The 27,002-nt window shown below is 39.2% G+C and overlaps 1 protein-coding gene across 1 annotated transcript in view; it reads left to right on the top strand.

Annotated features, from left to right (window-relative positions):
• The window catches only part of LOC137265937 (armadillo-like helical domain-containing protein 3), a 64,623-nt gene extending 38,031 nt beyond the window's left edge, over positions 1-26,592 (top strand). The window contains exons 7-27 of the mRNA XM_067801415.1: positions 1,810-1,902; positions 2,251-2,325; positions 2,849-2,935; positions 3,581-3,637; positions 4,042-4,085; positions 7,749-7,809; positions 8,333-8,379; positions 8,570-8,645; positions 9,799-9,874; positions 10,740-10,844; positions 11,446-11,504; positions 11,990-12,055; positions 12,645-12,714; positions 14,324-14,384; positions 14,824-14,912; positions 15,319-15,401; positions 15,783-15,909; positions 16,498-16,573; positions 17,610-17,688; positions 18,348-18,464; positions 25,505-26,592. Coding sequence (XP_067657516.1) covers positions 1,810-1,902; positions 2,251-2,325; positions 2,849-2,935; positions 3,581-3,637; positions 4,042-4,085; positions 7,749-7,809; positions 8,333-8,379; positions 8,570-8,645; positions 9,799-9,874; positions 10,740-10,844; positions 11,446-11,504; positions 11,990-12,055; positions 12,645-12,714; positions 14,324-14,384; positions 14,824-14,912; positions 15,319-15,401; positions 15,783-15,909; positions 16,498-16,573; positions 17,610-17,688; positions 18,348-18,464; positions 25,505-25,597 — 1,641 coding nt within the window. The 3' untranslated portion in view covers positions 25,598-26,592. The remainder of the gene's footprint in view (positions 1-1,809; positions 1,903-2,250; positions 2,326-2,848; positions 2,936-3,580; positions 3,638-4,041; positions 4,086-7,748; positions 7,810-8,332; positions 8,380-8,569; positions 8,646-9,798; positions 9,875-10,739; positions 10,845-11,445; positions 11,505-11,989; positions 12,056-12,644; positions 12,715-14,323; positions 14,385-14,823; positions 14,913-15,318; positions 15,402-15,782; positions 15,910-16,497; positions 16,574-17,609; positions 17,689-18,347; positions 18,465-25,504) is intronic.
• The last annotated feature ends 410 nt before the right edge of the window (positions 26,593-27,002 follow it).

Genomic DNA, 27,002 nt, shown 5'->3' with positions numbered 1-27,002 from the left:
GCTGACCAAAGTACCCAAGCTGCTTGCCTTACAACGCTCCTTCAAGTTGGGAGATCAGCAAAGTAGATTTAGAGCTGGAGCATAGGATAAAAACATTGCACTCCAACATCTCACAAGTGATGCGTATGAACCACTCGACTGGACCTGATTTGAACTGCTGACTCACAAGACGCTGTTTTTACTTGGCTACAGTAGCTGCTCTAGACTTCAACCGCATGAGATTTGAGGTAAGTCATCAAGAGACAGTTCATCTGGATCTGCGACGGGATTGTATCATGAAAAATCAACTGCCAGGTTAACCGGATAGAATATTCCACATACCGGCATTTTTTCCAATACTTGGACCTCATGATAAACAAGATTTATCATAATGTCCAGTCTGAACATTGTAAATATATCTCTGACGTACCAAGACAAGGACACAACGTTTCAAGTGCCTATTTATCCCTATATCTACTGAGACACCTACGGAAGTATCTCGCAACACTATCTCAGTGTGGATCAGAGCTGTTATAGTGAGAGCCTACAAGGCAGCAAGATTGGAACCTCCGCAAGCCTCCAACCTACATGAAGTCAGAGCCTTGGCCTCTACACTAGCGCCACATGGAAATTGCTTGCTATGAACTATATTGGAGGGCTGCTTTTGGAAGTCAAACATGGTGTTTGCCAACCACTACCTACGAGACATAGCCATGGAGGACGTCATTGGCATTCATCAGTTTGGGCCTCTCATCGTTGCTCAGCAACAGTTCCTCGAAGACGCTAAGTTCACTCACCCGTATTATCACATGACTTGTGGAAGCCAGACGCTCTGCAGAGTATAATGGTGGAAAGTCCAAGCACACATCTTGAACAAACTGGCATGAGTGATTATTACCCTGTACTCATAATGAAGATACTTGCACATGAAGAAGAGTCACAACTAGTCATGATTACAATATCTTGACATTTAGTTACATCAGAAACTAACAGGACATTAGTTACTTTTGATGACATCACATTCCATTCAACGAAGCCTTCTTCAGGAGACAAGTTTGACTGGATGTGATCCCCCTAAAATCTACAATAAATATTAGAACAACAGGACCAAATTATCGCCATCACAACTTCCCATACGGCTGGGGGGAGAATATTGAACTAATTATGACATCCAGCAGAATCCAGCGTGGCCTGACCCACCGCCATTTCTGTCGGATTCTGTAAGCAGTTAGGCATGAGTCAGGATGAGGAAAAATATGTAATTTTGTGAATAAAATTGATATTTTATACTAAACCTGACTCAGCCACCCCTCACAGACACGCTGAATTCTCATGTTCTCATGTCAGGTGATTAAAAGGAGAAAGTGATTATCTTGGCCAATCAGCTGAGCATGTGTGTGGGTAAAGTTAGGCAACTCGTGGGTGAGTGTATTTTTATGTCCGCTTCTTTTAGTAGGGAAGTTCAAGGGATTTCAGATATTCCACTACCTTTGCCAGGGAAGAGGAGATAAGTAATTAAGCATGAGTCAGGATAAGTATAAAATATCAGTTCTATTCAGAAAATTACACTATGTTGATACAAAGGCTTGTGTTTTTTGTTCTGTTGAGTAATGCATGTTGTGGAAGAGGTGGGAGCGGGGGGCTCTGCGTGAGAATCCAGAGACATACAAGATGTATGCTACTCAAGAACAAAGTGATTGTAAACGTTGTAGTTACATTAAGTTGTTACTACAAGATGTTACTCTACAAGTTGCACCGTGAGAACACATTGTCAGTGCCGCTTGTTCACTCGTATTCTTTGTAATGAATTCTGCTTTGCGTTTATTCCAGTCTTTGATTGAAAACCTGAACCGGTTCCTGACAGGAGACTATCCAGCTAGTGTCAAACAACTGGTACTCAAGTTCCTCCTTGTACTCATTACGGTGAGATTTGTTACTCAGGTTACTGAAGAAATTGGGGATTTTTAAGCTTATGTTGTGAGTTTAAGGGTGATGATACTTAGTCTCGCCAGTTTTGAAGGGCTCATAAAATCCCATCCTTGGCAGTGGTATTTCACAGCCCATAATTAGTTACCCCACTTATCCAGCATCTAGGCGAACTATCCAAATAGAGACAGTTTGTTAGGCAACAGCTTCTAGAAGCTTTACCTACATAAGAAGAGGGCAATTCAAGACCTTTAGGACCCTGGCTTCCTATTCTTGCACTGTCAGCATCCTTATCAGTACAGTAAAGCTGCTAATCTCTTGTAACCACTGATGTGTCTGTTCCAGGCCACCGACAATATCAGCCAGAATACAATGCTCGAGTACATCCTCATCAACAGTGTGTTTGAGTCCATCATCCAGGTAGGAACACTATCTTTAGTGGCACAAGACTTCCATCTTGTTTTTCCATTCCTCAAAGTTTCACGGGGTTGGTTATGAGTTTTTTGAGCATTTTACTGATCACTGTATGTCACTCTTCGATTCAAACCAGACGTACTACCACTACCACTTGTTTTATCTTTATGGTTGGTGGTCTCTTTAGATGAAGGTATTGGTGATGTAGAGTTGCTTCCCTATGTGATTCCAGACATAGAGGACAATGATGATATTTACTGGTCACCATGTTTGTGGTTCTTTACTTCCATTAGTCTCAAACTCGGCTCAATCTCTAATTTCAAAGTTGTCATGGAGAATAAATCTTTCAGGCATTCTTCACATATAAGAGTCATAATATTTCTGAAAGAAACGTGTGAATACAGTTGTAATATATTTGTTGGTTTTTTTTACACAGATGTGTTGAAAATGTGTATGCAGTCAAAACACAAGTTATTATCAAATCAAAAGTTTCTCCTGTTAATCTTCCTGTCGTACTGCGCTATTCCAGATTCTGGGGAATCCTCTGCTACGCATGTCGCTGGGCCATGATGCAATCCTCGTCCTCACACTACTGGTTCAGTACAGGAAACACGAGGTAACCATGGCAAGAATGTCTTCAACTTCTTTCTGCTGGCATCATGTTATTGAAACAACTCTGTGACGAACCAGCTTTTGGCTGATTCCAACAAAATATGCTATTTTTCTCTTCACATCCCATCTGTACTGGACCCATGAAGGTCCCAGGGTAGAACAGGCCTTCAGGAACCCATGCTTGCCATCAAAGCCAATTGTGCTTGTCGTAAGAGGCGGTTAATGGGATCGGGTGCTCAGGCTCGCTGACTTGGTTGACACGTCATCAGTTCCCAATTGCGCAGATCAATGCTCATGTTGTTGATCACTGGATGGTCTGGTCCAGACTTGATTATTTACAGACAGCCGTCATATAGCTGGAAAATTGCTGAGTGCAGCGAAAAACTAAACTCACTCGCTCACTCACCCATCTGTACTGACCACATTATTTTATCTGGACTCCTTGTAATGTAGTACTTAAGCATTTAGTTCATTTTTTTTCTTGTAATAATTTATCACCATGGTAATAGAGTATTAGAACTATATGACATCTTGAAACATTGTGTATTAGTATTTAAATTATATGTTTTTTAATCATTCAGTCACACCTGCAATAAAGGAACGAACTAATGTAATTTGTGTATTGATGGAGACATTCATTGTTTTGCAGTCTGCCAACCCATACATTGTAAAGCTGTCGATTTTAGATGATGAATTAGCATTAACGGTAAGTATCTTCATTAAAGTGTTAAAAAAATTATTTTCAAAACTGGTGGTTGTGTAGCTTCTGATTCAAGAAATTCAACTTAACATGGTACTCCAACTAATAAATGCACCTTTGTCATGTTAGCAGACGCCAGATATTCCCCCACATGGGCACATTCCTGCTGGGGATTTCCCCACCCACCCCTAAACTATGAGGTGTTGTCTGTTAGCTAGTACTTCCCCCCTTATTTTACTTGAATTACAATAGCTTTCATCTGATGAGATGTTGAAATGAGACATTGGACAAACTTGATGTAGCTTTCCCAACAATGTTTTCATGACCATTCAATGGTTACTGCTTCTGGCCAGTTCAGAAGGTGTGTATGTATGACAGTGTGTGACATGTTTCACTGTTCCACATTACAGGGGTATGCTCAGATAGTGTCTTCACTACTCTCAGACTTCAACAGGTAAGTAAAACAGCTTACCTGTAATGATCACATAGTGTAGCTGTATTTTGTGTGATGATTGATTTGCCCTGTGTGAATTGTTATGGTGAGCATTCTTTGCCTCAATAGACCAAACAAGGATACTACTGGAAACAGTACCGATACTGGCTTACAGATGGAGTACCAGAATGTTTTTTGTGTTTCTCAGTGCTGATTTTACACTTGCTCCTTGTTAAGAGCAACAGGTGATGGGTTGAAGCACATACAATTCATGTGATGCTTAAAGATCACATATACTCTAGGGGGTGCAAATGCACAAATCACTCATCGACATCATCATAAATGAAACCCTGTCATTAAAACTGCTCATTTCTATCTTTAATTACCTTAAATCGAACTTTTTCCAGACGCAAACGAAATTTCAACCAGTCAGAATGGCACGTCTCCATGACGTAATAGTAGGTGTAGCTATGAGGGTCTAGGCAGTATTCATCTACATTTCAGGGGGTAAACTATTTAGTTTACATTTTTGTACAAACCTGAAATCGCGACAGCTGTTGTAAAAAATGAAAGCTATATGTTATCACAATCTACTATCACTTAGTTTTGTCTCCTGCTTTGCCTAGTTTCCGAGTTACAGCCCTTGTTTTCATAGATGATTCTGTCAAAATCACTTGGTCGCTAGGTTGTAATCCGTGTTAGGTGGTATAAACCTACAGGTTATTTGTCATCGTTCACTTGATGCTCAGTTAATGAATTTATTACAGGTATAATTAGTGGTAACGCCACTTAGATTACCTGACAAAGGCCCCCATTTGGCATTTCTTGTTTCTGGATCGATCAAAGGATTAACCAATAACACGCTGATTGATTAATTACTTTTATGCGGATTTAAATGGGGATTTGTCAAAAGGTAGTGTTTATGTATGTACATTTACTAATCTATACTGAATACACTCTGTCGTGTCTGTGTGTAAAAACAACATCCTTCCTTCTAAGGATTAACAGCCAATACATGGATTGATTGCTCATTATTGGTTAACTAAATTACTTTTTTAAAAGAATGACGCACATTATGCAATTAGTTGCCAGGTGTGCTTTCTTGGGTGACCAATGAGACTATACAGCAATGTGAAAAACTTGAAACATATATTAGACTGTTAAAAGACACATACACTTGGAAAATCTGCAGATGAATTATATATCACTCGTTTTTGTGGATTCATTCCTCGAACAACGTAATAGGCTGAGATAGCTACTATAACTCTAATTTGTTTTGATTTTAAAATTTGCATTTTGTTTTTATTAAGTTGTCGTAGCTTTCATCAGAATCATTGTTTTCATCGTGAAGTGTAATGATAGAGACGACATACACTGGGGCGTGCGTGCAATTTATGATTCATATAGGCAAACTATCAAATGTTTAGATATTACATTCCTGTAATACATTCACAGATCGCTTCTTTTTATTAAGTTTCAAAATGCATGCAAGTATGATTATAAAGTAATTGGGATTATGAGACCAAACATAAAGACATATATTTACAAGTGTCTACATACTGGTGAGTGAACGTTTTTCAAAGCTAATAAATTTAGCAAGTGAAATAATTCATCGCGCAGTATTTTCACATCGACCCCGACCTCGCTTATGTTATGTTACAGGTTGTGTCATGCAAACTCCTTTTGGTTATGATTCAAATACATATTTAACTACTAGTAGAAATTAGTGTTGATTTCTAACTTGATGAAAACAAACCATAATCTCAGTAATTCAAATGGACATTTTTTCACAATTTTCCAAAATGGCGGCGCCCTGTCTGAGGATGAGTGCTATTTAAGTTTGTTTTCACTTATTTACAAAATCAAAATTACTTTCTACTGGTAGTAAAATATGTATTTTATTGATGGACAATGGGATTTTGCATGACATTGCTTATAATATAACAATTTCACTCTTGGAAATGAGGTGGTCAATATAATATTCCTTGCAATATTAATGTCACTTCGACCCCAAACTCGCTTATATTGTGTTACAGGTTGTGTTATGCAAACTCCTTTTGGCCATGATTCAAATACATAATTAACTAGTTGTAAAAAGAGTTTTGATTTTCTAACTGGATGAAAACAAACCATAATCTCAGTAATTCTAATGGACTTTAGCCCATGACTAGACAATTTTAAAAAATTGCGGCTCCCTGTCTGAGGATAAATGCTATTTAAGTTTGTTTTCACTGACTTACAAAATCAAAATTACTTTTTTCACTGGTAGTAAGATATGTTTTTTATTGGTGGACATTAGGATTTTACATGACATTGCTTATAACATAGCAATTTCACTCTTGGAAGCGAGGCGGGGGTCGATATAATGTTACTTACGATAATATTGTCACTATGACCACAACTTCGCTTCAGAGGAAGAAAGCGTTATATTCATGCACAAACTCCTTTTGGTCAGCAATGTGTAGTAAGCAGCCTAGATTTTATAAACTCGATGAAACTTGAATTCCACTTTCTATCCTGGAAGTGTGGTAGGGGGCGAACTATCCGATTTAGTATATACCACAGGCTTCCACAAAGCTCGCTTCACACACACAAACAACCAATTTAAGCACAAATTACAGGGTCCAGTGGAAATCTGTGCATAGTGACGCCATCACCCAACCCCAAGGAGCAATTGACGGCAACACAACAATTCGGCATGTCTTTGGTGACGTAGAGAAATCAGCAAATTGAAGAGTTTCCTACACATTTTTTATACAACTAACTGAAAATTATTCCTTCTATGACGTCACTCCAGGGCTCTGGCGACAGAGTTACGTAACCTATCTCTGGTTTCGTTTGCGGGCGAGAGAGAAGCAGACGGCTTTTAGCGCTTGGTATTAATTAACTAAAAGTTTGTTTTAAAAAAAAATGGTGTTCCGTTTATGACTAAGCAGAAGTCTTTAGTATGCAGTGGTAAAAAGAGTACCAAAAAATGGAGTGTATTCGATCTTTAACTTTGTGAAATGGTACTACCACTTTTAGCACTGTAGCAACATGACCTCAGGTTGTGTACTCCAAAGGGAGCTGAGAATGAATATTGAGAAATTAAGCGCACTGCTTAACCAGGTTAGTAATAATGTAGTGTCATGAGCATGCAGTTTGTACTGGCAAACAAGGATAAGTTCTGCACCGACTTGACAGTTGACCCGTATTAGTATATATGAGTGTCGCCTACTGCCCATGATCAAGTATAATGCAAATGGACGTGTCAGCAAACTCCTCAGCACAGCAGAATCAATTTCATCGTCATACAATGCTTCTCAAAATACATTGCACCCAGTGAGTTCAGTTATGTTGACAACCTACAGTAGATGATTGCACAGACACCAGTCATATAAGGGTGACTATGACCTTACTTTCAAGGTCACATGACCCTTTTCAAAGCATTGTGAATGCAATAGCTACATTAAACAAGGTCATCTGTGTGACCAAACGATAAAAGCAAGTAAATGTGTTATATTTCATTCTTTGTTAGCAATGGGAGGGACATTGTCATGTTAGTGGCAAACACTTGTTGACATTACAATGTGGTCCAATGTTCATTATGTCACAGAGTGATAACATTATTCATTATATAATAATTACTCAAGAGTTATGTCTTACAAGTTGGATATGTAATGATACAGTTTAATATGTGCACAGAAACTACCAAGTACAGATGTCTGAGCCCCAGTCAGGATGGTTTTCAGCCTTTGCTAATATGGTGAGTACCTGTGGCCACTGTTGAAACACCAGAGATCAACTGCATACATGTAGTGTTTATTTTTTAAGAAATATATACACCTTTGTATGCTTGTGATGGCAATGAATGAATGACAGTTTTGCAGTGACTATTGCGTTAGGGAGTTTTAAGTGGATCATGGTCAAGTCAAATTGGATGCAGTGTGCATATGTCTAACTCAAGGCCATGTATTGTCATTTTACATGAAACATGATGTTTATCACACATCCAGATGTCAGCAGTATCACAAGGTTTATCAACGTGGTGAAACCATGATATCGCAGCGTTACATCTTACTTGTCTCTCACCATTCATAGCATGTTTGAAGTTGAGGGAAGTTTGTAGATGTAAATATTTTTATGGATTTATAGACACAATAGCATGCTAGCATCTTAGAAGAGTGAAATTTATGAAGGGAAATGATGTTGATTATTTCTAACAAATGTTCAACTTGCCAAGAATGAAGATAAGAATCATTTCAGTGTGTCTCTCTCTTACTTTCCAGGTTGGCAATATGTTTGTGGCAGAGGAAAAGAAAACAGAAATAATGAGGTAGAGAACTGTTATTTTTTATTTCCAATACGTTAAAGCAAAACCTCTCCAACACTGACATACCCTGGTAACATAAGATATTTTGTTTGTTTTCTTGCCAACTTTCTTATAATTTTAATGGTATTTTCCACCTGTTTTTCTAACATATATGGTAATTTATTGGCAAGTGGGGTACATTGTTTTCTTGCAGGGCTAATGACTCCATACTGCTGGCACTGTATGAAGCCATTCACCTGAACAGGAACTTCATCACTGCCTTAACACATGTAGGTACATTGTAAACAGATTGGTAGACTAGACAGCTTGGTAGACTGTAGACAGATTGGTAAACAGTAAACAGCTTTGTAAACTGGAGACAAATTAGTAAACAGTAGACAGCTTTGAAGACTGGAGACAAATTGGAAAACAGTAGACAGCTTAATAGAAAGTACACAGATTGGTAGACAGTAGACAACTTGGTAGACTATAGACAGCTTGGTAGACTAGACAGATTGGTAGACAGTAGACGGCTTGGCAGACTGTAGACATATTTGTAGACTAGACAGATTGGTAGACAGTAGACAGCTTGATAGACTGTAGACAGATTGATATCCAGTAGACAGTTTGGCAGACTGTAGACAGATTTGTAGACTAGACAGATTGGCAAACAGTAGACAGCTTGGAAGACTCTAGACAGATTGGTAGACAGTAGACAGCTTGATAGACTGTAGACAGATTGAAATCCAGTAGACAGTTTGGCAGACTGTAGACAGATTTGTAGACTAGACAGATTGGCAAACTAGACAGCTTGGGAGACTGTAGACAGATTTGTAAACTAGACAGATTGGTAGACAGTAGACAGCTTGGTAGACTGTAGACAAATTGGCAAACAGTAGACAGCTTCGAAGACTGTAGGCAGATTGGTAGACAGCTTGGCCTGTGTGAAACATGGATGTGTGCCAACAATCTCCAATAGACTGGACAATGTAAATAACAGCTGAACAAGATCTTGTTTATATTGATGTCACACTGACTGAATTCTGTTATAAGACTGGAAAATAGACAATGACCATAACAAAATTAGATTTGCAAGATTGAAGGTAATAGAAATAGCTATCCAAAACACAGGCAATAATTTGCTTAGAACACATAGAATTTATTAGAACATGTCCACTTAATACTCAGTTTGGGTGAGAAATGGTTCATTCATGAACTGCTTTCTTGGAATTTGTAAATACACCATTATCTCATGTCTTCTGTGAGACTCATTTGTATTGATTATGAAAAATTATGTAGTAGGTTATGTTATACAGAATTGCCTGTGGTTTCAACCATTTCTGCAGATCTTCATCAATGTCTGCATGTATGTGATGCTTCTATTGATGGCTGCAGCCTTTCTGCTTTTCATGGGTTATTGTTTACCAGTAATCTATGTTTCAGGCTCACACCCCATCATCCCCTGCAACACCCCCGTCCTCTCCAGTCACTACAACATCACCAGTGTTGGATAACCAAGGTAGGTGATAACAGAGTATTGGTACAGTTTCAGATGTTGCAATTCCAGATTAGGTCCACAGTGCCATACATGCTCACCATTGTCATTCCAGGACAAAGTAGGTCCACAGTACCTCATACTTGTCTCGCCTATGTCATTCCAGGACTAAATAGGTTCCCCAGTTTGCCATACTTGCTCCATTGTCATTCCAGGACAGAATAGGTCCCCAGGACCAAATACTTGGTCTCCGGTGTCCGTCCTGATAGAATAGGTCCAGTACCCCTAGAATAGTACCCCTTGTTTGTCTCTCCATTGTCATTCCAAGACAGATTCCCTCTGTCGTGGGCTTACTTTTTCAAACAAAACCTCAGAGATGGTTTTGTTGCTTTGCATAACATGAAAACTGTTGGTTGGATTAATTTTCAAATTTGGGGACGTTCTTCTAATGTCTGAAAGAGTTGTGTGAGTTTACATATTTTGAACTTACAAAAACCCAAACTAGCATTTGTTTAACTAACAACTTAAACACATATGAATGGAGTGAAGAACACCATCCATATCTGTAGAAGTTCTATTTTGATGCATCACAAATTGTCACAAATTACATCTCTTTAACCAGTTATGAAAAGTCCCATGTCAAGTTTGTTCAACCAATAACTTTACAGTCATTTCATATTGGGGATGGCTTGTTTGTAGAAAAGTTTCAATGCAAAGGTTGACACAGATGTTGTATTTTTGTCAAGAATAATCATTATTAACTGTTATTCAACTGAAGTTAGGAATCGGGGTCGGGGGTATTAGCCTTGCTCACATGGTTTAGCTTGCTTTACAATGTTCTTGGTGGCTTCACTCAGTTGAAATGACACTGTACATCATGTGGGTTCAGGTGGTCAGCCCGAGAATGTAAATGAAGTGGCCACAGCGACACAGCCGACCAATCTCCTGGTCACCTTCCTGGAATACAGCTCAATCATCTTCCAGGACACCAAGGGTAAGAGACCATTCGGTGTTTTTTTATTGAAATTTGTATGAAGAAGCATGTACAATATGAATGTACCTCCCTAAGATTTATCTAAAGAAAGTGACACCCCTGCATGTCATGTACAAAATCAATGGCTCTGCCCTCCCCATCCCATATGTTTTTAACATTTTCTACACAGAATTGATTAACTTCAATCTGTTCCCTCCCCCTAACCTCCCCTTAAAGTTGTCATTAAAACAATCAACAGACAAACAGCAGACACATACAATGTCATCAGGCCATGAGAGTCTTTATTACCCGTACTTGTAAGTGATTTATGCTGATGGTTCAGAATTACTTAAGGAAATAGTTGAAATATTGCTACTGAGATAATATCATAAACTCAGTTTACTCACACCATGTTACATTTTTGTAATTAATGATAAGCTTCTTTTTATGACTTGGTGAAAATATTGTTAGAAAATACTTTAGATGATATTTGTTCTCAGTTTTCAAATTCCTTGGACATAATGCTGTATTTAGTACCATCTTCCTGCAGTGTGTATGAGCTCTTAGATACGTGTTGATTGTCACTTGTCTTTCATGTTTATGAACTCTCTTGTGTTGGTAGATACAGCTCGGTACAACAACGCCAAACTCTGTATAGTCATACTCACCTGTATAGCTGAGGTGGGTACTCTGAAGTGTTTCTTAAGCATTGTAAACTGTTTCATTACGAGGATCGTGGCTGCCTACATCCCTACAAAACAGGAAGACCTTTGCTTATTAATTTCAAGTGTCATTACAGGAGATGTCAATGCCCTGTGATGAAATTGTGTACTAGACAAAATACTAAGATTTGAAAAATATTTTTAGTTACAGAAACTTTCTATTCAGTGCCAAGGTTTTGTAAAAATGGATGTTATTGTGTATTCCTTGGGATGCCTTTCATATTGTTTTTTGTCCATGCAGTACATTTGTGCATACTGCACCCACATTTTTACTTCATATATAACTTTGTGGGATTGTTAGACTTTTTCTTTCCTATTTAGAAGGTGTTAAGTGTTTTGTTTTCAGTGTAAATGTTCTGATATAGAGGGAGGTTAAAGTAAATGGAAGGTATACCTTTTGTCCATCAGTTTTACCTAGTAAGTAACAATACACACACATTCCAGGATCAGTACGCCAATTCCCTCATGCATGATGTCAACATGACCTTCCGTGTGCCGCTACACAGACTGGTGAGTATTCAGCCACCAGGGTGATGTGGCTTAGACCTGGGCTGACTTGCATAAAGTGATCTTAGCGCTATGACTACCTTAAGTTCATGTTGGAGAATGGGAGTTACAATCATTGTAGCACTAAGACTGCTTTGTGCAGGTGAGCCCTGGCCTTCAGATTGTTGGAAGAGGTGACAACGGATTAGGGTGGTCAGGCTTGCAGACTTCGTTGATACATGTCATTGTACCTCAGTTACATAGATCAGTTCTCATAATGTTTGTCACTGGAATGTCTGGTCCAGACTTGATTATTTGTAGACTGTTGCCATAGAATATAGCATGAAGAGCGTGTATTTAAACAAGAAACAAACATCTTTATACAAGGACTTATGTTTAATTCCTCATGTGGGAATTCTTAGCTGTTACTACAGTTCTTCAACAATTATCATAAAAGATAAATCACTCATACAGTCAATCTAAGTAGTCTTCTCCATGGTGATTCTGCTATTTTGTGTGTATTGGTTACACCTGTCAGTAGTTCATATGATCCAGATCCTTGTGTGTCAAGAATGGTCATATCTGACAAGGTATCATTTCTCTGTCTCCCTAGCCGATGCGTCACCGGAAAGTGAAGGCTGACCGAACGATGATTCTTCGACCATTGGTGTGCTCTTTGCTTGGTAAGATGACATGATGGTGTTAAAGGGGACAAGGTTCCCAGTGGTTTAATCAGTGTCCGCCACAGGAAATGTCTGGGTGGTGGGGTTAAACGTCCTTTGTTTGTTAGCACAACATTCATCTTGCTTGGTGACACTTTAGATGTGAATGAACATTGCATTCGTGAAACTGAAGTTCAAAGCAGTGCTTAATTCATATTGCAGACTTGTAGCTGTAGATAATTGTATCTTCTGATAGGTTGTGATGCCTTTTTAGTTGGATAAATCTGTATCACTGTATGTATGCATACAAACTGAGGGCCAGAGAAGCTACCAGTCTTTTCAACTGCCCTCCTTCGTCGGGCACTTGAGGAAAGACCTCGAGCTTCTGCACATGATAATGCCCTGAAAGATAGCATTACGGTTATTATAGCTAAAATGAATATAATTTTTAAAAAGATAAGAATTGTTAGGGTTAAGAATTTACCGTGACAAACAATGCAAGAAATCCCCTGTGAACCAGCAAAACAGACCAAAGACAAGTCGTAAACGTTCAAATTGTATTATTATGCAACGAGAGCATGGCATACAAAGTCACAAGTCAATAGTCACAATGCTGATTACAAATTCAGTACAAATGAGACAAAATCTAGGGCAATGGGTCACAAGATATAATATATCAAACTCACCAAAGTCTCAGTATGAGAGGTAATCAACTATGCAGAATGTAAACACAGTGATCGGTCTGACAGCAGATAATGTAGATTCAGGCGTTGATGGGTTTTGATAATCAAGCGTTGGCAGTGATATGTATCCTCCACTTAATATGAATGAGTGTCGCCCTCAACACGGAAACCAGCCTTTATATGTATACTCAGTCATTTCCCGAAAGTTCGGGCATTTACGACAATCGTCAACACTGTAGAATGCCCTCGAGTAAGTCTCCCGGAAGTAAACACATAGAAAACTAGGAGCAGATAAATTCCGGAAAACCAGATTCCTAAAAGGGTTGACCAGCTATTAAACGAAATGTGACCCATCATAATTATTATTCAAAACACTAAATGTTGTGACCCAATAATAATTATTACTGAATTAATAACAAAATATACAGAAAATACACACTCGTAACAGAATACAAACAACATCATCTGTTTAGAAGCATTTACTGCTAACAACAGTAAGGAGATCACTGACACACTTTTTACAAATACAGACATACGACATACAACCTTGGCTTTTGCCAATACTACCAGCTGCCATTGGTTTCAGTGCTCAGCATTAGGCTTCAAGTTGATACTTTCACTGCTGTATGTGGTAATTTATGGTACAATTGTTATGGTTGGCACAGGCAAGAAATTTCATAATGGCACAGGTACATGTGATGAATGTGAGCCAGATGTATCGTCAATAATGGACCCAAGTTCAAACGAGCCGTAGGTGTTTGAACATCAACAGCTGAGCTACTTATGACGTCACCTAACAACAGGCTTGATAATGGCCTGTCGTCAAGCATTTTGCGAGCATTATGAAGTTACAGTGGCCTGGTCATTTCTGATAATGTGCGGGTGTTTTAATGATAATTCTATTCATTTTTAGCTATAATTGTTGTTATTGTTTATTTTTGTTACAGATTTATTGGTGGAGTTTGTCATGAGTCATATGATGAAAACATTCCCAATGGAACTTTACCTGTGAGTTGAATATGCTTCTCCTATCAGAGTCTCTAGCAGGCTCTGCCATTACTTTCTATGTGAATGTGAAGATATAGTTTCATACTGATTTGCCGTAATGAAATCGTATTGTGGTAAAATGACTGAATACATCTACCTTGATAACGATAACTGATGACATTTTGCCCACTGCAGAGTTACCTCCCTTAGCTTCCAAACCCAGCAGCCATTGTCTGTGATGCTTGGTCAGTCATCATATCCAACTGTTTCTGAGGTGGCTGTTTATATGACATAATATGACTTGGTGACGACTTCCTGTCACATCTATGGTTAAGTCATTTTCTATTTTTCAGGATGTTAGACCTAGGTGTGTTAGAACACAGTAGAGGTAATACCAATTGTGTATTAGGAGTTTTTCTTGATGATGATGATGATGATGATGATGATGATGATGATATAGGCGATGTCTGGGGATCATCCATCGAGTGCTGTGCTACCAGAAGCGTTGCCGTGTACGGATACAGCACCCATGGAAAGAGATGTGGACAGGTGAGGACGATCACTTGCAGGATTCAAGGAAACCATGGTCATAGACCATCAAACCTGAAAATGTCAAATATATACTACAGTTATTGCACTGATTTAATGTTAACATATAATATGACAGAAAAGATGGCAGAAATTGTGATGGACATACATTGCATATAGTTATTTGATTTTAACTTACCAAAACTGATATGTAATGGTTCAGAAAGTGGTAGTGGAATTGTTGTCCATCAGTGAAAAGAAAAAATAGGAAAAACAGATTTATATGAAATATAGCACAGGCATGAATATGAGATTTAAGTGTATTTTGACAGTGACTCATCAGTTTAAATCTTCTTTGATTGATGGCAGTAAAGTGCTGTATGAGAACTGCTTGCTAAACTAGTTGTTTTGCATGTTTTTACTTCAGCTCTCATCAACCTCCTGAAATTCATCATGTCTCATGAGTCTCAGCTAGTGAAAAAACATAACATTTTTCATCTTTGTTCTAAGGTAAGATTTTCTTGTCATTCATTATGTAGGTCTGTGTATATTCTGTGCAGTTTGTACTCACACAAATGGCTTTTACTTGCTGATAGAAAATGTGAGTGAGTGAGTTAAGTGTTACACCGCATTCAGCAATATTACAACTATATATCTGTAGATAATTGGGTTTGGACCAGACAATCAAGTGATCAACAACAGGAAGCATCGGTCTACACAGTTGGGAGCTGATGACATGCGTCAGCCCAGTCAGTGAGCCTGACCACCCAATCCTGTTAGTCGCCTTTTATGGCAAGCATGGGTTGCTGAAGACCTATTCTACCCGAAACCACCATGGGTCTAGATAATCTTATTAGAGTCTGTGACTAATAACAGTTTCTCTGGTTGCAGGTTGTAAACGTGTTCAACTTGTTCATCACGTATGGTGATACATTTTTACCCAACCCAAACAGCTATGATGAGTTGTACTACGAACTGGTCCGTATGCATCAAGTCTTTGACAATCTGTACTCCATGGGTAAGTGACCAGCCACAGTAGAGTCATGCAAACATCACAGTTCTTGTGAACTTGAACAAATACATCATTTTGTCATTGGTACGAGAATAAACATGCCAGCATTGTTCTCTAAATGCAGCTGAGGCAAAAAGGTCAATAAAAATGATGCACTAAGTGAATGGGGTTTGAGATCCAAAGTATCATCATATGTTTCACGTGTTTTCTAAAGTTTTGATGTAAAAAGGGGATTTGGTGTTAACACGGATGACCTGTGTAGCTGTTTGCGAATTGAACCCAGGGTGATTGTCCTCTGCAACACATTTTGCTGGTGGTATAAAAATGCGCTAGGTCTGTCCGTCTGTCTGTGCTCATTTATCTTTTCTGGAGCAGAACTTTGAAACTGTTCACTATTTCTTCACCAAACTATAGCACAGTGCCTTTTGGTAGTTTTGGAATTCTGAATAATATTGTTATGGATGTGCCTAAAACGTGTTTTCTTTTCCTGCAGCGTACCAGGTTTGATTCCCTGTCTGTACTGTGTTGATCATCACCTTTTAATCTAATATCATCCAAATGCAAGAGTTATTAAGATTGTAATGTGTTTTTCAGCGTTACGTTACACCACCAATGACAGTGAGCACAGGGACTCAGCAGCCAGACTCACCAACCATCTTGTAAATGTGAGGTAGGCCTGTCCTTTTCCTGCAATGTCACACATGTCCACACCTTATAGACTATTCACCAACTGAGGTGCAATAAGCATGACTGATTGTCATGAAAAATTGCATGGTAGGTATGTCCATAGCAACAACAGGTAATGCTGGGTTAGAATGTATTGGTAGATACCTACACTAGCAATAACAATCGTGAAACTGGAGCAGGGACTCCATTCAGGAAGCAACCTTTACTAAGGTTAACCTGAACTCCCATTTTTTAATACTGCACTAAGGTTACCTAAGTGACTTTGTGAAAGGAGACCTAGGTGGTTAAGCTCAGTAACAAAAATCATCTAATCCTTGAGAAATTCACTTGTCATAGACAGATTCTGTTATTTATTGTTAATGTATAAAAACTTATTCTTTTTGTTTGCCAAACTGAATTCAAAATGTGAATAATATTGATTTGATTGTTGAGTTTAGGTAGTGATTTGCGAAAATAATATGTGTGTGGGTCCATCACTGGCCACAGATCTAAGTGATTTGGTTTATTGAGAGCATGCAACTTGTCGTAGGAATAAGGACAAATCCTGTGTCGTAGAACGCAGCTGCAACTAGTTGTATCATTATCATTACGATGTGGGTGTTCTCACGTTGCAAATGTGTTGCATGCCACAAGTTGTTACTAGAGTTAAAAAGAGACTGTTGAAGATTGATTCTGAAAGGTTGTGGATACTGTGGAAGAGTGAATTTGGTTTTACACGTATAGAAATATTCAGCAGTATCATCATGGGAGACACCAGAAATGGACTTCATGCATTGTACCTTTATAGGGAATCAAACCCCAGACTTTGGTGTGACCAAGGACTGCTTTAACCTCGTCGCTACTCCATCACTATACTGCGTAATAGCACCAACTGCAACACTAAAGAAGTGACAAAGAAACATTTATAGTATTGTTTCTCCCATCCAGGATACAGAACCAGATACACCTGTTACTTAGACATATTGTTGCTGAGGTAGCTGTTTCTTTTGGAATGACCAATGATTTTCATCTTACTTCAGAGCCATCATCAACCACTTCACGCCAAAAGTAGATTCCTGGGCTGCAGCCAACCATTTGTCCTCCCTCACAGAGGAGCAGGTAACTATTGCGTGACTTCTCCCTGTCTTTGATCATCTGTCTCTGAAGGTTTCTGTGGAAAATAACATTACCGGAATAAATGTCATAAACTGCTTAGCTAAATATCCAAAGAAAATCAGCAAAGAAATGTACAATCCGGTTGCTTGTGAAAACTTGTGTTCTAAATGTTTGTCATTGTACATAGGCCACATAAACCTTAGTTTCAGTGTTAAGTAATGTGGATTCAGAAATAATAAGCCATCTGTTTGCATGGAATAAGCCCAGGAGACAGGGATATTAAGTATCAAAAACATGATAAACAGAGTCCTTGTGTGTAACATTGTTATACTTGGGGCATCAAATAACCGTCTAACCCATGCGATTTGACTTCCAAATATGGAAGTCGAACAACTTGTTGTCAAGATCAGTTACTTTGTGTACGCCTCTGACAAGTGTAAATTGGCATTACGCCCATGGCTGAAAGCTATGGATACAAATGCCTTTCTGAAAGTGGTCAAATGTAACAAATTCTATCTTTGAGACGCATGCATGGTTGAAGCTGTCAGATAGGCAGTAGAAATCACTTGTTTCACAACTAAATGTAGTAAAGAAGGATAGTCAATATCATGACTACTGTCCACCATATTGCTGCCCCTGACTTTGCCCTTGTGCTGCCCCAGGTGTTGGAGGTTGTGAAGAGCAACTATGACACGCTGACTCTCAAGCTACAGGACAGTCTAGATCAGTATGAGAGGTACTCCGAGAAACCAAAAGAGACAGGCTTCTTCACGCAGCTGGTAAGTGATAGACTTACTCTCAGTTGTTTTATGTTTTAGAGCCTTTTGCATTTTAATTATCACTTCACCAGTAAGCTAAGTATTAGTCCTGTGAGATAACACAGTCTATGCTGCATTTGCTGCCTAGATGTGGAGGCCTCTCTCGCAACAAAATCAGTCCTGTTGCTGTAGGCTATGTGCCTATCCCCAGCAGTGAAATCCCCTGCACCCCCAGTGTTCTCACTGTAGGCTATGTGCCTATCCCCAGCAATGAAGGCCCTTGCACCCCCAGTGTTCTCACTGTAGGCTATGTGCCTATCCCCAGCAATGAAGGCCCTTGCACCCCCAGTGTTCTCACTATAGGCTGAGTGCCTATCCCCAGCAGTGAAGGCCCCTGCACCTCCAGTGTTCTCACTGTAGGCTATGTGCCTATCCCCAGCAGTGAAGGCCCTGCACCCCCAGTGTTCTCACTGAAGGCTATGTGCCTATCCCCACCAGTGAAGGCCCCTGTGGCCCTAGTGTTCTCACTGTAGGCTAGTTGAGCACCGACCTGACAGTTGACCTGTATTAGCATGTTCAAGTGCTGCCCACTGGCGTTTGCTATTGTGAGCAAAGGGGTCCCAGGTTGTCTGGGATCAAGTGCTACACCAACCACATGAGTGTCCAAGGAGCAAGGTGTGTGCTGCTACAAGCGGAATCAATCTCAACGTCATGCACTGCATATGCACTAGCATCCATCTGCTCTACCTTTCACAAACCAGATGGGTTTGCTCACTGCCATGCTCTGCCAAAATCTTGTAAACACATTTTGTCCACAGTCCAGCTTATTCTACTACTTTGCCAGTGGTTGGTGCAGCCTTTTTCAGTGTTGTCTTGAGTATTGTGCACACTTTAACAACCTGTCTGTGTAGAGTGACTGAGTGTGGCTTTTAGCAATATTACAGCAACATCATGGCAGGGGACACCAGACATGGGCCTCATACATTGTTCCCATTTTGGAAATCAAACCCCAGTCTTCAGCGTAATGAGCGAACTCTTCAACCACAGGGCTACCCCTCTCCTGTATAGAGGGGTTGCATACATTACATGAATAATGGATTTCAATGGGTTTTTTTTCCATTTTATGGACATCACTATGAAGATAAAACACCAGAAATTTAATGTAAACAAACCCGTAATAAATATGAAGTTTAGACACTGAATGGTTTGAAGTCCCAATCCACAAAGCATTCTTTGTACTAAGGTGATTGTAACTCACACAGTACTAAAATCTCACTGTGGATACAGAATCTGGTCTTCAATCTGTTGTATTTATTTTATCAAAAATTCTTAATTGTTATCTATAAACTGTACAAACTAATAAATGCAGCCAAGTCATGTGAAATTATCAACTGAGCACCAGCTCACTCATATCAACATAAACTATGGTCTGATTACTGCTTGATTACTTGCTGCCTTGAGCAGATGCTTGGCGACAAGAGAATAGATAAGTTTATAAGATCTTCCACATTCCCTACTTGTTACTGTGTAATACAATATTTATACAGTTTTCCAGATTAAGATAATATTTCTTTCTTTCACTGTATAATGTATCAAGACTTCGCAGTTACTGTATAGTGTGTGTTGCAATCAAACCATTGGTGGATTAGGAGAAAAAAGTGTAATCTCCATCTGGATCTTTAAGACCATGCCTAAAAGAGCAGTGGACGATCATGGTGTCCTAGTGATGTTTTGTCACAATTGTCAGTTACATGTTTACAAGGTTTGTTAATTTGGGTTCATCTAGACCTGATGTCAACAAAGGGGACGTGTTGGGATTTTTTTAGTGCATATTTTCAACCAAATGCTGCATCTCCTTTACCGGAATAGCTATTATACTTTTATGCACACTGTGACCAAGAAACTGTTACCATGGAGACTGCACAGCTGGCACAGCACAGTTATTTATAATGTTATTGCTTTAGCCATTCCAATACTTGTTTAGGTCAAGGTTAAAACTGATTGTGCTTGTCATAAGAGGATTAACAGGATTTGGTGGTCATACTCACTGGCTGAGTTGACACGTCATTTCTCAATTGCTCATATCAGTGCTCTTGCTGTTGATCACTGGATTGTCTGATCTAGTTTCCATTATATAGCTTAAATATTGCTGTTTGTGGTGTAAAAGTAAATTCACTCAATCACTCACTGTAAATTCGAAATGACAAGTATTATTAAACTGTAGTATTACATATACTGATGTCATTGCTAGAAATTGCTCAGCTTGAAAACTGAAATATGTTAATACATGTCTGTGGAAACATAGAAAGATGTGTTGATTGTGACAAGCTGTCTCTGTCACTGACAAAACTCAATGTCTGTTTTATTAACACTTATTTGTCTGCCTTCCTGTCTGCTAATGACAGTATGCAATACACAACTTCAGTCAGTGACCACACGCAATTTGAACTAAACACCTATCAGGCTATGGCCATAAACAGAATACATTGTTTTATGTCTCATGGGTTCTGTCTCTGTCATGGTATGTACACTTTTCAAAAACAGAAATGCAAAACCCAAATATTAATGAAAAATTGGTGTTATTCAAGGATGTGTAGATCAGTGGAAAACAAAAGTATGTGAATGAAATTTTGTGGAGCAATGCATTGCTATCTTGTCCATATTTCATGAGAATAACAGTCATCCCAGTCATTACAGCTGTCCACCAGGTGGTGTTGAAGTCAGTACCTCATATGACCACCTCCAGCTGCTACCACTGCCAGACACCTCCTGGGTACAGATCGAATCAGTCGCTGGATGTTTTGTTGTGGAATCCTTCTCCATTCCTCCTGCAGCCTGTAGAAGTTTTGAAGATTCTGTGGTGGATTACGATGTTGACATACCCATCTATCGATCTAATCCCAAAATTGTTCGAATGGGTTTAGATCCAGGGATCTGGAAGGCCAAAGGAGAGTGTTGATGTTGTTATTGGCAAGGCAGTCCACGGTGGCTCTCGTCCTGTGGGGCCTGGCGTTGTCCTTTTGGTAGAGCTGCCATTGACAGTCGACGACTTGAAGGACATGCAGACAGAGGATCTCGTCGATGTATCGATTGGCTGTTTGATCTGTTGGTGTATGAGATCACTCTCCACACCATAACACTCTCTTCACCAAATCTGTCCACACTCTCTTCACCAAATCTGTCCACCTGTCTGATGCAATTAGGAGCAAAACATTCATGACGTCACGGTCTCTACCATCACGTCCCTTAAGGATATAACAGGATCGCTAAACCATGTGCGCATCCATTATGCCAGGTTCCATGGCAGCACCATGTTACACCATCGACGTTGTGATTTATCATTTTCCCAGTTTCCATGGAAACGATTTTGACCTAGTCTCAAAATGGAGGGATAGGCACAACTCGAAAACCATTTGATATCTTTCAGATCTTGGCAGATCTTGAAGTGGTGCTTTTTGCTGTTTACAGTTATATGGCATTTATATTTTTCATGACTTCCATGGAAACAATTGAAACTTAATCTAAGAAAACATCAAGTAGCTGTCAGATGATTTGTCCTCTCAAATATGTGGGGGCAGGGGGGATATGTCATCTTCTGATGACTTGTTTTATTTCATTTTGCGTTTCTTTTTTTGAAGAATGTAATTACACAGAGAGGCAGGTGTGATACTTGTACACATGACATGTTATTATATCTGTGAGTTGCAAACAAACTGGCATCTTTTTTAATTTTGATGACTGGATCGGACGGAAACTGGTGCAAACTCAGTTTGTCACTGTCAAGTTCTGCTTTGTACTTGGCCAAACGAGAATTTCCAGCTATGCAGTAGTTCACCGTCTCAGTATTTGTTGATTGGATTGAACGGAAATGCAGAGAGTACAAAAATGCAGTATTTACAAAACACAACATCTCTTTATATATCATTCATATTATTCACAACTTCATCTATTATGTGACGTATGATGTATGGATTCTTATACCGTTATCACTCTTGCTTGAATCCATACCAAAGTGTTGCATCATATATCATGAAAGAAATTGTTATCCATAAAAGAATCTTACTTTCTCATTACTCACCATACTTCTGAAATGCCAATCAAATAGATCATCTCTATATGCACACAATGAGCTTTCTGCATTTTGGCAAATGTACCAGCCAATAAAAAGTCTTCGTTACATAAGAATGTACACCCACCCATTCCAACCAGATTCAGTCAGATGCTTCGTTTCAAGGGAAGAAAACCCAAGCACAAAATATTGCTCTCTTGATTAGCGATTGTATGCTTATAATTTTGTATGTTTCTCTTTTGACAATCAACAGTGTATATGTGTCAGGAATACCTGATAATTGTGTTTTACTTGTGTTTGGCTTTTTGGCATAAGAACTTTAAGCCTCTTTGAGGTAATTCATGATCTAGATCATGTGTGTACCCACAGTATTACTTATTATATGTTTGTTAGAGTGATAAATCTGTTACCCATGAATCCCTTCGTTCCATGAGCAGCACCCACCATAAAGCGATTTAGATATAATATTCCTAGAATGACCAGAACATAAAAGGAACAGTAATTATTAAGAGAGTCATAAAATTGAAGTAACTGGAACATTTATTTCCCAATATATTCTTGGAAGACTATTGGTGACAAAGGATTTCACAGAAGCCAGGGAATATTTAATAATGCACGTGTCATCATGTCATTCTGAAGTTCACATTCTTCATTAAGCCAGACTTTTGGTTAATATGGTTCAATATTACTCAAATTTTACTTTAGGTGTCTTTAATGTCTTCCATTTTCTAATTCCATTAGAGCAAAAAATGTATTTTGCCACAAACTATTATACAGGAATTTGCAACTGAAGCCAGCCTGTTTCCCATCTTAGCCTAGCTTAAGTAAAGAGTTAATATTTCCGAGTGCATTATACACCGAGGAGGTCCGTAATCTTCCCCAGTACACAGGCCTTCACGACTCTGGGGTTACGCTGGCTCTATTGTATCACTACCTGTATTTATTTCCTCCATTAATGCGGCCTGAGCCAAGCACTTGCCACTTTGTTTGCTTTGATGAGATTTACCACATATTGATCGAGGATTAGTCCGCGACTGCCCTGAGATGCAAATGACAAAGTCAGGCTTATTGGTAGAATGGTTTGGCTATTCTCTCTGCCCCTCTCAGACAGGATCAGCTAGCTCTAGTGCAGTGACTTACGTCTCCTTAAAATAGTTCATTCTAATTCCAGAAAACTATTCCCATGTCACCATCTCCATTTGTGAACATGTTTAAATTAGCTTCCGCTATTGATTTCTTCATAACGGGACGTTGGCTTGCAGCTTTGAAATTTTGTCGTTCAAAATTGTTTTGCAATACTGTTACGTAGATAGGCTATTTTGTAAACATGGTGAAAGTGTTTTGTGTTCTAGTGAAGTATATATGACATTTTATAGACATAAGACAATTTTGATAAATGATTATTTCCAAAGTCATACGTTCTTATGAGAATATGTGTGCTGAAAATCCTTCTGTCATTCATTATATAGCCAGCACATGCCGATACAAAATTTGTACAGAAATTTCAAGATTTTTATCATAAAAGTAACAGGGTTAGAAAGTAGAATTGTATCTCTCCTTAAGCATGGTTCTTGGTTTTCTAGATTGATCCTTGTCCTAGTATGTTCTAATAGACTGGTAACTATGGTAACCTCCTGGCGTAGTTTAGCCCAGACATATTGGTAAGGCACCATGCAATGCTAATGCTGTGGAGATTTCAGGTTAGTAGGTTTCCTCAAGACATAGTTAACTCAAGGGCATGTTAGTCCTTACATGCACAACAACGTTTTCATTGTTTGTTTCAAGGACATTAGGCCTCCAAATACAATAAATGTCCCCAGCTGGTATTCAAGGTCAAGTTTGCCGCAGCCTTCCATAAAATATGTCCAGTTCAAATTGACGGGCAGGTTCAGCCCCTGAAACACTACATGTTTTGTGGTTGGACTCAAGTTCAGGTCAGACCCCAGAAATACTGTTTCCCATAAGTATCCTGGCTTGGTTGGGCCAGAACATCATCTTTACACTTGACAAAAATCAAGGCCATCTAACTGTTTTTGTGCTGAAGTTGGGTACCTTGCATGCTAAAACTGTTTCATTTTGGGATAGAAAGGCCATTAAGTTTCTATAACACTACAGTCTTTTGTCTTCCGGTGGGATTATATATATACTGTTAATGATAATAACGTTAATATTACTACCCCTACTTCTCCACTACTCATCCCATCGCCACCCGAAGGCCAGGACCAAAACACACAGTCTTGACAGCCATACAAGGCTTCCCCTCACCTCCTGCCCCCTTGTCCCACTAGACAGACATCAAAGAGCTTCTGGGGTGTACATGGAAGGCGACACTCCATGAAAGGGAATTAACGGATATTGCTCTCACCAAGCGGGAGAACACACTACCACAGATAATTCAATGATTGAATAATTAATGAGGTAATTTGATCGAAGTAGGATTGTGAGTGGCAACTGAGGCTCGTGAATGCTCATTGATCTTATGTCAGAAGCGCAATAACATTAAATGTGACTTGAACTAGAATTGGTTGTCAAACTTTGTTCCATCTGGGGATTGTTCTACAGGTTCAACAGGTTCTAACTCAAGCACAGATTTATACTTGTGTTTTTCAGTCCTTAGCTATGACTTTAACTTTGTTAAAAGTCTCACCATAAATTTCCTTTTGTCCACAGTGTCTATACTTATTCAGATGTACCCACACTTTGAAAATTTTCATTGTCCATTCTAGAAGTAGGCGGTGACACAACAGTGAGGAAACCCATTTGGTTTATGAAAGGGAGAGCAGATGTTGTCTAGTGAACAGGCCACACGCTTCACCCTTCGCACTACACTTTGTTGCAGACAACCTTGGGCGCCTTTGCTCAAACTGGCAAGCGCCAGTAGGCGGCTCTCATCTATGCTAATAAGGATCAATTTCATGCTCAGCTTAGCCTTGTTGCCAAGAATTATTTACCTTATATGATGAAATGACATGACACTGATTACTTGTTTCAGGTGCGCCTCATCATCTGTGATGTGAGACGCGGTGTGTCCAATCTGGCAGGTCACCAGCAGGATGTCCTCCATGAACTGTCCACTCTGTCCTAACACAGATGCCAGGCTCCAGATCCAGCAGGAGGAGTCTAAATGGTTGTGAGGTTCCAGTCGCCTGACTTAAGATGTTACTTGTCTAGACAGCATTACATGGTTCCTTGGGACTGTCATAGGGTTAGACAACATTCTTCAAGAGGACTGTGGGCAACATACTGGATTTTGTGGGGATTAATGCATTGATCAGTTGACTACCAAAGAAGCTGTTGATTCAAACATTTCAGTTTCAGCTTCAGAATTCATTTTAATGGACAAAGACATATGCTAGATAAAAGTTGCCTGTGAATATTTACCATTTGATTGGTGGACAAGATGTTTGAAATCCTTTAAGAGTTCCTGCTGTGTGTTGCTGTCCTGGACTTCGGGTGCAGTGGAGATTACCTTTGTATCTTGTTCTGGTACAGTTGGGAAGATACTTTGTACAGCAAGCTGTTGTAATTCATACTCAAGGATGATACCACAGACTGACAGAATAGAAGCAGTCATCATGGATGTGCAACTGGTTAGCAAAGACAGATATATATAATCAGTTATACAGTATTTACTGTTGCATGTATGTGAGTGAAACAAGGATAGCTAAAAAAGACTGGCAGAACATTGTAATATTGAACTTGTCTGTATCAGACTGAAGACCATGGAATCATGGAACTGGGCTTAGTGGTTCACCAAAAATGTTTTGCAATCTTGAGGCATCAGGTGAAGACATGGTGGACACGGGCCCCATCAGGAACATGATGTTTGTTGATTGATCCTAACAGAGGAAGACTTTGGGGAAAAAATTATAGTTATATTACAGTGATTACCTGTAGTAGCCCACTTGATTGGTAATGTATTGATGCTGCTTATAAAACCAGATGTCGGGGAACACACGTGGTGACGCCTGTGTTAGGACACAAAGCGCTTATGAAGGTATGGTTATTAGACAGTGAACATGACATGGAAATCATGTTTATTGGTGCAATATGTTGTGAATAAAGATTCTGTTGTAAAAACGTGTCTGATCTGTCTACACATATGTCAGTTCAGGTATGGAGTATGGTGGCTGAACAGAGGGATTTCTGGCTTAGGTAGAGGGTCATGACCCTGTCCAGTTATATGGGGAGGATCATGATTAGAATAAACAGTTTATGCTGAAGAAATAAATGTGTATTTGCATTAGTCTTCTCATGAATGAAGATGGACATGAATGAAGTTAATGCAACAAAACCGTCAGTCTCACCAGTCCCAGTAATATAGCTGACCTCTCCCATGTGATGTAAGCATGCTCACTCTTATCACTTAGATCTTATAAGTCAATACCACTGTACTCACAGATATACTTAAATCTTTTGTATTCACAGCAGATGGAATGGTCTGCAAATTTCAGGTGTGCTGTTCTGCTGATGGCTTTTGTCTTGAAAAT

This window comes from Haliotis asinina, chromosome 15, assembly GCF_037392515.1.
Source record: "Haliotis asinina isolate JCU_RB_2024 chromosome 15, JCU_Hal_asi_v2, whole genome shotgun sequence".
Classification (NCBI taxonomy): Eukaryota; Metazoa; Mollusca; class Gastropoda; order Lepetellida; family Haliotidae; genus Haliotis; species Haliotis asinina.
This window is presented reverse-complemented; position numbering and strand designations above follow the sequence as displayed.